The sequence below is a fragment of the Geosmithia morbida genome (assembly GCF_012550715.1).
Source record: "Geosmithia morbida isolate 1262 chromosome Unknown scaffold_19, whole genome shotgun sequence".
NCBI lineage: Eukaryota > Fungi > Ascomycota > Sordariomycetes > Hypocreales > Bionectriaceae > Geosmithia > Geosmithia morbida.
In genome coordinates, this window is record NW_023336206.1 from 409558 (window position 1) to 423872 (window position 14315).

The 14315-nt window shown below is 41.4% G+C and overlaps 2 protein-coding genes across 2 annotated transcripts; both read right to left on the reverse strand.

Annotated features, from left to right (window-relative positions):
• Positions 1-4248: 4248 nt before the first annotated feature.
• On the reverse strand, positions 4249-5495 carry GMORB2_3641 (uncharacterized protein; the record flags this gene model as incomplete). Its single annotated transcript, XM_035465617.1, has 2 exons — positions 4249-5240; positions 5306-5495. 2 exons carry the CDS (start codon positions 5493-5495, stop codon positions 4249-4251), a joined length of 1182 nt encoding a protein of 393 aa, XP_035318605.1.
• A 704-nt stretch (positions 5496-6199) lies between these two features.
• GMORB2_3642 (Fungal specific transcription factor domain) lies at positions 6200-8952 on the reverse strand (the record flags this gene model as incomplete). The annotated part of the gene is made up of 3 exons (XM_035465618.1): positions 6200-6899; positions 6958-7374; positions 7439-8952. The coding sequence occupies 3 exons, from the start codon at positions 8950-8952 to the stop codon at positions 6200-6202; spliced, it is 2631 nt and encodes an 876-aa protein (XP_035318606.1).
• Between the last annotated feature and the right edge of the window lie 5363 nt (positions 8953-14315).

Genomic DNA, 14315 nt, shown 5'->3' on the forward strand with positions numbered 1-14315 from the left:
TGGTGAATGATAGCCTGTAGGACCGACGAGTCCTCTCCACAATCTTTTTTACACTCCAGGGCACCCAACACTTCCCATCCATACAAGTACTCGTATTATAAGACGTACGATGTAAGAAGAGCCTGCAGAGTTCAAGTGCGCTACGCCGCTCGTATACTCTTGTTCTATCCAAGTATGCGTTAATTGGGTACTACATGTACAACTTGTACGATGATGAAGGCATCGGATCATGCCCCGGTACGCCCGCGGATGGAGATGGAACCCCTCAACTTCCCCTTAATTGTACAGCGTAACATTGTTGTCACCGGCGCTAATACGTTTTCTGCAACGAACTAAAGCCAAATTAGCCAAGTGCAATACCAAGGTCATATTATCACAATATGGCGCTCCTCTATTTAGTAAAATCATTACAGAATAACGCTGTAATACAGAGTATTACAATAGTATTATATAAGTATTACGCTTTGTAGTCTGGGTGCTATTAATACCACGTAACCGATATGATAGTAATACATCATTCCCTAACTCTACAGATTACTTATCCTTCCTTCTCCCCTTCTTTTCTCCTTCTTGTGGCTGTGTCTGAGTATGGAGTGATGACAAAAAGTGGTTCCGAATTAACGCGACTAGAGTACCTCGGTCGGTGCTCATTCTGCCAGTATTTACAATTTCAAAATACACATATGCCAATACCAAGACTCTCCTATTAAGCCCTTATCATGACCCGTGTTGTCATACTCCGTAGTTGCCTCGACCTTTGCCACACGAGCTATCGCGCTGTCCCTTTGTCTTTGACACTTCCTTAATTGTGGATTATTAAGTTCGTACCTGTGCCTCGGCTGCTCCTTCCCGCCCGGCACTGGTTCTTGCCCCCTAAATGCGTACTCATACTCTTCCAGGACCTTATTGTGCTGGTACTAATCCTCCTTGATACTGCCCATAAGACTACGTGATAGTAGCCGTATTAGTCTCTAAGCCAAGTAACAAGTGTCTGCGCCCTTTGACCCACGAGGAATGCACCGGCGTTATACAATACAACAACAAGTGACTGTCACAAGTTACGCACTGCCGAGTTGAGTATAATAATGCTCGTACGATTAGTGTAATATGCTCCGTAATTTACCTGATCCCGGCCAACCATCTACATGCCGATGTGGGTAATATTTGAACCCTTGTTGCGCTTTCCCCTCCCGCCCCCTTCTTTTTCTTACTCAGTACGGGCAAAAATACAGATCAATACTACAAGTACGAGGATCACGGGTCTAATCTTTCCCATCATTGTCACTCGACAAGTGAAATCGACCCAGTTAGCTGGTACAGGGGGGATGGGTCTTGAACATCAACTAGTGCTTGCACGTCGTAGTATCCGGAAAACTACGAGTACTACTTTGACTACTACAATCTCTACTATGTGTTAGTTGTAATACTAGTTAATACTAGTAGCACTAGTAATATCAAAGATTGCAATACCGTGCCCTGCAGAGTACGACATAGTACATCAGCTGTTCCTCGATCCCCTATCCAACAATCTACGAGATGCTCCGTAAGCCCTGTTCAACGCGCGTAATTTCCCCTGTCTCCCCTAGACCTCGAAACTCGAGAGAATTTCTTCGTAGTAATATGGAGTACGCATCATGGAAAAAGTTGAGTGGAGGATCGCTTCCTCGTATGAATAACGATTATCACGAAATGGGCCAGGTAATGCGCCTATTATATCCCATCCTTGTCCTCTTGTTCTGCTCTTTTGCTGTCTTCTAGCTCTGGGCATAACCGCGGATATTACTATATATTACACAATAGACGGAGTAATATCTCATTCAACCCGTCTTGGGGCGAAATCTCCGCTATTAATACATCCATTAACACCCTACTCTATCATCGAGGGCAATATTCGGCACGAGGCCTTGGGACGTAAAAGAATAAGCTTTGCCGTCGTATTCAAGAAGAGGAGAAGAGAAAATGTTGTTTTCAGTGATATCGGATTCATTACGGACGGATAATATTGCTAAGTCATCAAGTGGGATATTGATCGGGGCACGAGCATTACGTGCATCAGAAAGCAGCATACTCTGTGACTCTGATGTGGGGGACGGTCCCCCCCTCCCCCTCCCCTTGTCTCCATCCTTGTCGTCTTTTTGCTAGCCGTGCTACTCTGAGGGGAATGCTGGTGCTTGTACAAGTATATGTTGGTGTACGAGTAAGATGTGTAAGATGTAGAAGTATTATTACTCCGTAACGATGCGACGTAGTTGTTCTTCGCCTATGCAGAGTGTAGTATTACGACGAAGATGATGCATTTTATCAACACGTGAAGCTATAATACTGCTCTACTATTATTTCTAAACATGGATGCCGTTATCGTTGGTACATTGGTGTATTTTCCTCTTCTCTGCATGTAATGTGTACGTGTACAGGTACTCGTACTCGATATACGAGTCGAAGCTATCACCACCTTCCTCTCCATCAGCGAGCGCCCAACCTAGAGAATCTCTACAACTATAGCGTTTGTTTCTTCCAACTCTCTCCGCATACATTACGACGCGTGTGAACGAAGTATTATCATATACTCCTGCAGACAAAGTTTCAAAACGCCGGTATACCTGAAACGACCCTAGCCAGCAACCCTTCGCTTGTTGATCCCAACCGGGCGCTAGAGTGTTTCAACTCGGATGGCTGCCAACGGCCATGCAAATCCATTTATTTTAAAAGTCGTAGTTTCTCTCACTCTTGTTCTTGTTAGTGAGACTATAAGCTGGGCCATGCAACAACACATGACAGGTTTAAGTCGGAGTGTCCCAGTTCTTCGACTTGCCAACTTTGTCATCGTCAATCAGCACCTTCCAACTATTTAATGTGCCATAGGTCTTATGTCATAAAAGACAACGTATTAGAAGGAGAGGATATCATTTTACAATAAAAATTCCGTAACCCTATCCCGCAACCACTCGAGAGTGCCATCATTGTGCCGCCCTGCCAAGAGGGCATACGTTGTGGCATTATAGTCATCTGTTCACCCAAAGGCTCCGCTTACGTCTTTGAGGAAAAAGGCCCTGGTGGGCAAGTCTGAAAGAGAAGCCCACACCGAGAGTGTAGTCCGACTGCCCTGTGCCTTTGGTTTACTGTCTAACCGCAATTACACGCAGAAACGAGCCCATGGTAGAGATGTAGGAGCCGGGCATTTTCATGCAACGTGGCTGGGGCACGGCATTGACCGAAAGGTCCGAGGGAAGGACATCCGAAAGGCAAAGGCCCCATGCCATTGCATGTGTGTGTGTGTATGTGTGTGTGTGTGTTGTGTTGTGTTGTGTTGTGTTGGCCCACTCTTGACGGCTTTACGTGCCTGATTCTGTCTAGTATGTATAGCCATATTGATTTGATAATACGGGTTTAATGTTATCAACTATTACAGGTATATCATCATTGCGTTCTAATAATAGATTGAAATCGAAATACAAAACAAAAATGCGAAAGGAGTTGTGTTGATAAAGGAGAACTCGCATGGGTAAGTTGAGATCCATCCCCCCTCGTTGCATACATCAGGTGCTCATATACCTACTTTCCATAACTCTGCCCTTCTCTATCACTTACGAACAGTTATTTGCACAGCACCTCCTTTCTGTTCTTCTCATACCTTCATAGTTTCCTCCTTTGTAGTCTCACCCCGTTGGCATAATACTGCATATATTCCGTATACGTGCCAAGACGCCAGGAACAGACGCTGCGTTATCCCTCTAATCTAGTGGCCCTTCTTTTCGTCCCACAACGTGACACATTGTAAGAAATTGCAGTCAAAGTCACTGGCAGTCAGGCAAACACACGTCATCTTCGACTCATATTGTTGATTAGTACTTTGATACTCTGCGTTGTGCACTCCCTCAGATGACTTGTAGGAGCAATGACAAGGTTTTCCACACACCCTTCTTTACTTTATTGTTTCTCCTCGTGTATCGTATGTGTTTCGGTAAAAGGACCCGTTGCTTTTTCTCTTGTGGTTTTGTGAAGGGTGCTAGAATGGACATGGGTCTTTGAGCTGGAAAATACGGCTTTAATATTTCAGCCGCAAGCTAAAACAACTGTGCCAAAGCCTTTCAACTTGTGCATGTCCGCTGTACCCGCGGGGGGTGGGGGTTCGTCGCAGGAGACGAGAGAAATGGATGATATGCCCTGTGGTGTATGCTCATATTATGAAGATTCAGGTTCTCTCTCTGCATCTCTCTCTCTCCTTGTATTTTGCACAGGCTGACCACTCTAGTGGCTGGTGCTAAAGTAGTAGTTGTCCCAGAGATATTCGTAATCCTCGAGGATTCCGGCAATGAAACCGGGCATGCGGTTGGTGACACCACCAACCACGTTCTTGGTCAGGTTCTCATAGAAAGCGCCGCGCATCATCCACCAAGCCATGCCCCAACCTCGCTTGTTCCATTCGTCACGCTCTAATGACGTGGTGCGCAGGCTGCGGTCCCTCAGCTGTCGCGCTGCGTACTCAATTGACAGGCCAAGCAGCCATGGCGTCCACGACTTGCGGCTGGAACTGCGCGCTAGTGCCATCGCGTAGATGAGCGGAGCGAGGATGTGGAGGATCTCGGCGGCCTGCCCGCTACCTTGAAGTTGGTTCAGCAGCTTCTTGGCCGGCTTAATGTCGTCGGCCGTCAGCACGCGGCCCAGCAAATAACCGCTTATGTCGCCCGGGTTTGGCAGAGATGGCAGCTTCATGCCAGTCCGGGGCATCTTCCACTCTTGTTCGTGAGGCGACTTCTCGGGGCCCCTGCCCAGCAGCGGATGGCCCGAGTCGACCTCATCCATCAGCTCGCTCTCGCTCCGGGGGGGCTCCTCCTCATCAAAATTGGCGTTGAGGTCCTCGGGGATTGGCTCCCTCTCGGGAAGGGACGGTGTTACTAGGGGGCGAAACCGCGTAACTCGCAGGAGAAGTAGACGGCAGACGGCCTTAATGGCCTCAAGGAAAACCACCACCCTCCACCTCGAATGTTCCCCACCACGTCGCTTGGCTGTCATCTCACATAGCATCTCGGTATATATCACCATCTGCAGGAGCATGGCTATGCGGCGGTAGAGTGGACTCTTTTGGCTCCAAGCCCGTGTGTATCGCGCGTGCGCCGACGGCATTGACATGGTGGGCAGCCGGGACACGGCCCGGGATAAAAGGTTGTCGTGATACATCGAGAGGAGCTGAACGCCCGAGTGAATCGACTCTGATGCGATTTCAGCATCCCTAAAACGACCTGTATCGTGAGTCAGTTGAGCCGAGCGCGTACAGGCAAGCGCTGTTAGAGTTGCAAGTACATACCAGGAATAATGTACGTCAGGCTGCGCAGAGCACTTTCAATCTGCGAGACCTGGCCCGCATTCTTCGTGATAAACTCCTCGTACATCTCCAACCACTGAGGCGGGAGCGCCATGACGAGGCCCAGTGTCTTGCGTGACGACTTGGTCGTGGCCTGAGTGTGTGCGACGGCGGCGGCGACGGGCGACGCCATCGTTACGGCGTAAAGCGAGGCTGCCTCTTTGTTTCAGAAGCAGTCACGCCGTCACAACGGCAGTCCGATGGAAACACGATTTCTTGTTAAGAAGGCCCGATGAGATGGAGGATACCAAGGTATTGAGATGAAGAGGTAGTGGCGCCACACCTGGTGGACTGTCGGCCCAAAACGGATGACGCTCTTGCTTTTTGCTAGCGCATCCTCCCTATCATGTGCCGAGGCACGGGGCGCAGCTTCCATATGAAGCTTGACTACCCTGTACTGTGTAACTACCAGGTCATTCGGGCGTTCTTTGACGTTGAGTGAATCGCTGTATGCACCGTTATTTGAACGGAATACTTTTTCTCGATAATTGACTGATTCTCTCATGTAGCTCTTATATAATCGTCTAGCATGTGCGGCTCACTATACCAGTACATTAGGGTGGGATTGACCTGTAATCATAACTATCACCAGTATGCACATTTGAACACACACGGCATCAGGGCATGATGGTCAATATCCAAGCATAAGGGACAAAAGAGATGAACAGTGTATAGGTCAGTCCGTGGTACATTTACCCTTAAAAAGCATAATCATAGAACAAAGCCGCGACCCAATGATAGTGGCACACAGCTATTCCCTCGCTAAACAACTAGACTAAGTGTAGTGTCGCACATGTCGATCCAATGTAGTCGTATATAAGTACAAATGATCCGCCATTACAACGGCGCAAATCCCGCCTGCTCCAGTTCCTTCCCGATGGGAAGGATGGGTCTACCCTGCATGGGAAAAGGCCAACACAGCGGATTCCCGAGGTTATCAGCGGCTTTGGGAAGCGACGTCGACGTGCCGTCACCCACTGAATCTTCAGTGGGCGGCGGCCTGTTACCCCAGTCGCGCAAAAAATCCTCCTCGCGTACGTCGGGGGCAAAGAAGTTGAGACTGCTAGTGTAAGGTTTGACGAGCCGGTCGTAGTCAGTCGGGGGGTCGCTCTCATAAATCTTGACGTCAATGTTCCACTTCTTGGCAATGTACCGCAAGATGTTAAGGGCCTGCTCGGCAAACTGGTGGCAGGGGGCCATTTCAGTCAGATCCGATATTCCTTGTCTCAGTGATGCAGACACCTTCGGGTCCATCTTGGCTGCTGACTCCATCTTTTCGGTTGTTGAGGACCCAGGGACCGTGTCGGGATCCGACACTGCGCCAATGGCAAGGTGCATAATGGCTGATGTCAAGACGAAATAAGGAACGAATGACGGGGTTCGACGTAAAGTATACAGTTGTGAGTACGAACGGAGTAAACCTTGGATGGCATCGGCTGCTTGACAGCACACATCGCGCGGCGTCACCGTGGACCCGGAAATCCGTAACTTGATCAGGGGTCGAAAGAGAAGGAGGATGGCGAAGTGATAGTACATGCTGTGCACCAATCGTCAGTGGGAGATGTTGTTTCAAAGGAGTATAATTGGTGACTTACTGGGCAAACAGGACGGCAGGGGTGAAATTGTGACCTAGCCGTAACACTTCTGGGATACGATCGTACCAGTTGAGGTACTGGGTATAAATACCCAACATATCCCTCGCTGTCAGGGGTCTCCCGGGAGAATGCAAAATGTAAAGTGACTGGTGAACAAGTTCACTGAGTTCACAGAAACATTTGTACACAGATCGTACGTTGGACGGCTGCTCACACCTTTCAAGTAAAGAGGCACCTGTACCAGCGGAAGAATTGTTAGCCAGAAGTGCCTTGAGGGGTTGTCGAAAAGAGGTCTCACCATCATCAGTATATGGCACCCACAACGACGCTTCAATGTCGTCAATGATGGCAGACTTAGGAGGCAAGTGTGGGAAGCACGAGCACTGGGGAAGAGATCCCGTAGCCAAAGACCACGCACTACATGGCGATTGTGTTAGTGGCGCTCAAAAGAACAAGACAAAAGAAGAACGGGGATACGCACTGATCTAAAGCAAAAGCACCCCAAAATGTGGCCGATTGAACGGCGAGCTCATCCTCATCGCCTTCGTCCGAGATGCGATGTAGTCCCATCTCAATGGCTAGCCGGATACTCTGTCCAGCATAATACCAACTCTCCGAGTCTCGGCCGCAGCTAGCCTCCCTGATAGACATAATACCGAGGGCCTGGATCGTGGTCAGGGAATGATGATCCGTCTCCTGGTAGAAGAGGCGCTGGCACTCTTTGAAGAAGTGATCGCCCGACGAGTAAGGGTCGTTGGGGTTGGCCCGCGTCATGGGTTTAGTGGAGAACCGGCAGCCCAGAGCCAAAAGGGCATTGACCAGGATGGTTGAGCAGAAGCGAGGGCGGCCATCCTGGAAGTCACGCAGGAAGTGCTCCTTGCTCAACGACGCGAAAGTTGGGTACTCCCAGCAGAAGTAGAGGGCGAGCAGGTGCTGAACCAGGTTGATGTCGTTGGTGAGGTTGGTCCATGTAGTCTGGGTAGACATAATATCTGGTTCGTCCCAGGGCGACAAGATCTGTTTTAGCCCGTGAAAGCGCGGCATCGTGGCGGGCAGAGACTGCCGCCGATCATGGTCGCCCCAGTGCACAACCTCAGGTGGCGCGGCGCCACCGCCGGGCACGTCCAGGGTCCAGCTCATGGGCTCCGTGTACGAGCCGTTATGGTTGGACGTAGCCCAGGGGCTACCACGTATGGATGGTGGTTGCTGCAACTGACGTTCAGTGGCAACCACACCAGGGAGCCCGCCGACACCGAGATTGTTGGCAGTGAGGGTAATCGTGGTGGGGCGGGTGAAGTCGGGCAGAGGCGTCGTGCAGGATTCGGGCCTTACTCCGGTCATCTGTCGGATCGGAACAGGGAGAGGACCGCTACTGCTGCCGCTACCAACAGCCTGGGGGGATACTGGTCCTCCGAGCCATTCCGATATGCTTTCGACTGACTCGCCGCCGCGCAAGCGGTTCAGGACCTCTTCCCATAACTGCGGTCGCACGAGGGCGGAAATCACTGTATCACTAGATCGCTGTCTATGGCGCAGCGATTCAATTTCCGTTCGAAGGTGCTCTTTGGACTGTCGGATAGGGGTTTCGTAAACGCAGTCGGCCTCTCTTTGAGCCTGACACCGTCCGCAAGGCTTTCGTCCGTCGCACTGCAGCAGTGTATATGTCAGCGTGCTCCTTTGGCAAAAAGCGGTGCACATCGGCAATGTCACGCTGAAGCAAATCACGAAAAGGAAATAACACACCTTGGCTCGTTTCTTGCGACATTCAGTGCAAGCGTTGGGGGTAACGATGCCAAGTCCGCGCTTACGCTTGGAACTTTGGCTAGCAGACGAGCCCCCCTGACCAGATGGCTGTGAGGCCGTCGATGAAGCTCCCGTAGCAGAAGGGGTAAGGTGGCTCTGCGAAGGCGTACCCGAGTTGGTGGAAGCTCCTTGGGGAGTGGTGCCACTGGAGGGGTTGTGGACAGAGGGAGTCTGGCCGCTATCGTCGTCCATGTTGTTAATGATAGCGTAGATTATCGTTGGAGGACGGCAGTATGGAAATACTTGTACAGGTTTGCTGTGCTATTATCGGCCTTGATATGGTGTAGGCGCGCGTTGTGTGCAGCCCGTAGAGCTGAGAGAGATGGATGGTCTCGCAAAGTTGAACAAGACGAAACGTCTTTATGATTGCAATCTAGAGGTAGCACATTGGCTTGTCACGAATAACAGCGCATGCTGTAGTCTGGGCGAACAAGGCTGCCGAATTCGAAGACAGTGGAGCCCTGGTGGACAATGTTAGATGGTGTTACCTGCGTGGCATTGAAGACAGTTTATGTTGTCGTTGTCGTCGCAAAATGGCCAGACGCATAGGAACAGACTTATGTACGCGTACAGAGCGAGAGGGGGGGGGGGGGGGGGGGGGGGGGGGGGGGGGGGGAGGGGCGTCCATAGACGATGACTGGAGAAGAGGGACGCTACAGAATTACAAAGAATTTGTCTTTTTTCTTTTTTTTAACCATTATTGGTCCCCCTGCTCCTTTTCCTTCGCACTGTTGAAATTGAGGCGACCATACGCTACTATTGCTAATGTTTGCTTATTTCCTGCGGCAACAAGAAATTCGACTTCGTACTTAGCAAGGTTAGATCGAGATAGCCAGAGACTTTAAGGTGGATGGTTCGTTCTGGGAGGGTGGTAGTTGTGCATCAAACTACGACGTACAGCCCTTCCATGCTCGTCACTTATCTACAAAACGAAGGTCCCGGTAAACCAGTCTATCGATCGACTTTAACAATTAGTTAGTTGGCCGACGCACCCACTCCTAAAACACCTCTAAACTAGTTACTATATAAATGGAAGATTTACTAAAATATATTATTTACTTTTATATTTTTATATTTTATAATATATAAAAGGCTAAGATTAATAAATTATTAAGCAGGGCTAATTAGTTTATTTTTAGTAAAGAGCAATTATTATAGAAAACCAATATATAGCTTAAGTAAGCGAGACTTAACTATAAAATAGTTAAGTCTATTACTGTAATTTGAGATAAGAACCTAATACTATATAATACCTTACCTACCTTTAATGTAAGTGTATTAGTAGTATTGTAACGTTAGGGTCAACTCTAAGCTATAGGGTAGATAGAGATAATGTCGTTTTATATTAGCGAGATAGTTAGGATGTCGTACTAAGCAATAGGCAGTTATAGTCGTAGGTGCTACTACTAAAAGGAACTAGGGTTTTAGGAGAAGCGTTAACTATATTATTAATAGCTAGGTAAAGAGTAACTAGACTATAGAAATAAGGTTAACTATATACTAGGTAATCGCCGAGGTCCTTAAGGCAATTATAATAATTACTTCTATAATCGCTACGATCTTAAGAACGATCGTAATAATCGTTATTTAGAAATAGGCGATCGTAGTGTTATATATAAGTAGGTATAGTAATAATAAATAAGGAAGAAGATATAGGGTATACGTAAAGGTTATATAACGGGCCGTAATATAATGCCCCTCTTCTAAAGATCTTATCTTAAGATTATATATAAACGTTCTTATCTTACCTATTGGTTATTCTATAAGTTTCTTTCTTTATATTACTATATCTAGCCGTATTACTAAACGTTCTTAAAAATCGTCTATAGACGCTAAAAATCGAAAGGTTTATCTTCTTAAGATAATACTTAGAAATTCTATCGAAATGCCTTTGTATTCATTCTATTAAGATCGTAGTCTATCCTCCTATTAGGTTTCTTAGTTGAACTCTTCTTAATACGCTAAGTGCGTACGTTTTAATAAGGCGTCCTATAACGTTTCTAGTCCGTCCCTCTTATAACTATAGAAGCTTATAAAAAACTACTCTAAGCTCGAGTTAGACCTTAAAGAGGCCGAGGAGGAGCGTCGTTATATAGAGGAGGAGATAATTAAGGCTTATTAGTAAATAAACGCGAAAGTTAAGCGTCTTTAAAAATAAAAGAAGTTATAGTTTAAGAAGATAATATAAGTAGTATCTTATAGTATTAATTTAGTAAAGGAGTTAGAACGTATAGAAAAGGAGGAGATAGAGCGTATAGTATAGTATATTATTAAAGAGCGTCCTCTATTAAGTAGGGGTTTATTTTTAAATATTAAAATTAATCCGCTCTTACTACCTAATAACGTAGCGTTAACTCTATTATTTTTTATTAGTATAGGTATTACTAAGGAGTTATCTTTATCTACTAGGGGTCTAAATAGTTCTAATAAAACTATCGTATAAGGTAAAGGTAGTTCTTAAGGTATTTTATAGGTTCTTATATATTTTTAGCGTTATTATATCCTTTATATTTAACTAAATATTATATTTCTCTTTATATTTCTCGTTTATTAATAATTTATTTAGCTTTATATTCTTCTTTATATACCTCGATATATAACTATTATTTTACGTTTTATAATATAGATTATAATAGTAAAATATAAAAAATAGGGTATATCCTTATTATAGAGGGTAGTAATAATTTATAGTTAGTATTTAAAATTACTTCTTTAATCTTAAAAGGTTTAATTTTCTTAAAGTTAAGTTTTATACTTAATTAAGTTATTTAAAAATTTTATTAAAGTAAGTAGACTATATCCCCTTTCTTAAAGATTAGTCCCTTTAATCTTTTTTAGTTATAGTATTTTACTATTCTTTAGCGAATAAAGGAAAGTTCTTTCTATATCTAGGAATATAATAATTATAATTAGTTAGTATTAAGTATTGCCTTTTCTATAAGTAGTCCTAATAGTATTATTTAATATACTTCTAGGTTAAATCTATAGTTAATGTATATTAATATAATCTAGGTTAATTCTATAATTAAGCTATTATATATAAGTTATATAGTAGGTAACTTTAATACCTAGTCGTCTTATTTATAGTTAATATAATACTATAGATATTATTCTAGAGTTTAGTTAAGTTATTCTATCTAACTATTCGTTTAAAGGTAATATCCTATATTAAGTTTATATTTTAATCTAAGTTATACTATAAGGGCTTATTAAAATTTTAAAGTAAATATTATTCCTCTATTAGTTATAATTTCTTTAGGCAATCTATAGTTACTAATAATAATCTTAAAGAAGGTATATATAAGTTCCTCTATATCTAACGCCTCCTTATATAGTATAAAGTACCTATACTTTATAAGTCTATTAGTAATAATAAAAATACTATTATATACTATATTTATTATTAATTCTTTTAAAGCTAGTAACTTTATAATATAATCGAATATAATAGATTCCTATAGCTATAGTAGTATTAGTAATAGTCTTAATTCTCTATATAGTTTATATTATATTAACTTACTTTATATATATATTTTATAATTCTTAATAATTTTTTCTATATCCTTCTTAATCTTAAGATAGTTAAAAGTTCGTTATATTTAATTAAGGGTTTTCTATATTCCTTAGTGTCTTAATATCTAGTAGCTATATATATTACTAATAGTTTTCTTTTATAATTCTAGTAGTAGCTATATTTATTTATTCTAGATTAGTAGTTATTTTAGTTTAATATCCTTTAGATAATTATCTAGCTTCTATTCTTTTATAATATTATAGATTTCTTTAGTAATTATATTATTAGGCTTAATAATAAATATTAATATATTTAATATATAATATTTAAGATTTCTATTATCGTTAGTATATAGGAGTTATCCTAATGCCCTTAGTTCTTTAGTGTTATAGTTAGGTCTTTTACTAAAAGCGTTAGCTCTTCTATTTTCTAATCCTTTCCTATAGATAATCTTAAAGTTAAAGTTAACTAGATACTTAGCGTATTATAGTTATCGTTTATTAAGTTCTTATATAGTTATAAAGTAGGTAGTATTTTTATAATCTATATATACCTTAACCTTATACTTACTTCTAATTAAGTAGTGCTTAAATTCTTTAAATAAATTAATAATAGTAAGGAATTCTTTATTATATATTAGGTAGTTAAGTTTAGCGCTATAAAGTTTCTTTAAATAGAAGGTAATTAATTATAACTATCTTTCTTTATCTCTTTATACGATTTATACTCTTAAGGTAAAGTTTAAAGTATCTATTTCTAGTTTAATTTACTATTTAAGGTTAAATATTATAAATATAATATTAGAAATAATAATTTCTTTAAGTTAGTTAAGCCTTTTAGTAATCGTTTATTTACTTAAACTCTTATATTCTTTTAATAATATTTATAAAGGGTATTACGATTTTCTTAAAGTTTTTAATAAATTATTAGTAATAGTTAGCGAATCTAGTAAAGGATTAAATATCCTTAACGTTCTTAAGTATTAGCTAGTCGCGTACTAACTCGATTTTCTTAAGGTCTATTCTAATTTCGTTATATATAATAATATATCTTAAGAACTTAACTTCTTAGATATAGAAATAATATTTTTCTAGTTTAATAAGTAGTTTTATATCTTATAGTATTTAAAGTACCTTATAGATATATTCTTAATATTCTTTAAGGGTATTTAAGAAGATTAGGAAATTATCTAGATAAGCTATAATAAAGATATTAAGGTACTCTTATAGTATATTATTAATTATTCTTTAAAAAGTAGCTAAAGTATTAATAAGTTTAAAGGGTATTATTAAATACTTAAATAGTCTAAACTTTATATAAAAAGTAGTTTTCTATTTATCTCCTTTTTTAATTTAGATAAGATTATATACTCCCTTTAGGTTAAGAGCTATAAAGAACCTCTTACTATAGAGTCGATCTTATAGTTCTATAATAAGTAGTAATAGTATACGATCTTTAATAGTAATTTCGTTAAGCTATCTATAATCTATAACTAGCTATAGTTTTCTATTCTTCTTTAAAATAAATATAATAAGGTAACCTACTTCTAATTTAAACGTTTAAATAGAGCCTTTATATAGTATATTATTAATATATTTATATAGTATTTTAAGTTACTTCTTATTAAGGTTATAGAGTTTATAGAACTTAATTATAGTTCTATCCTTAAGGTAAATTTTATAGTCTTATTATATATATAATAGTAAACTAGTTTTAAGTTCCTCTTTAAATAATCTATTATATTTTTAATATTCCTATAAGATATTCGCGAGTCTATCGTTAGACCGCTTAGGCTCGTTTTCTTCTTTTCTTTATTTTTAGAGTTATTAATTAACTTTATTTAAGTATTATATAATAAGTCTTATCATTTTTTATAATTATTTTATTATATTTTATATTTTATTTATAGTATATTCTAGGTTAGTAATCTATATTAGTTCTTACTATAGCTATTATTACTATATTTAATATTATTATTAAAGTATCTCGCTTATAGTCTACTCTTAGATCCTCTCTATTAGTTAAGTTACTATAAAAATTT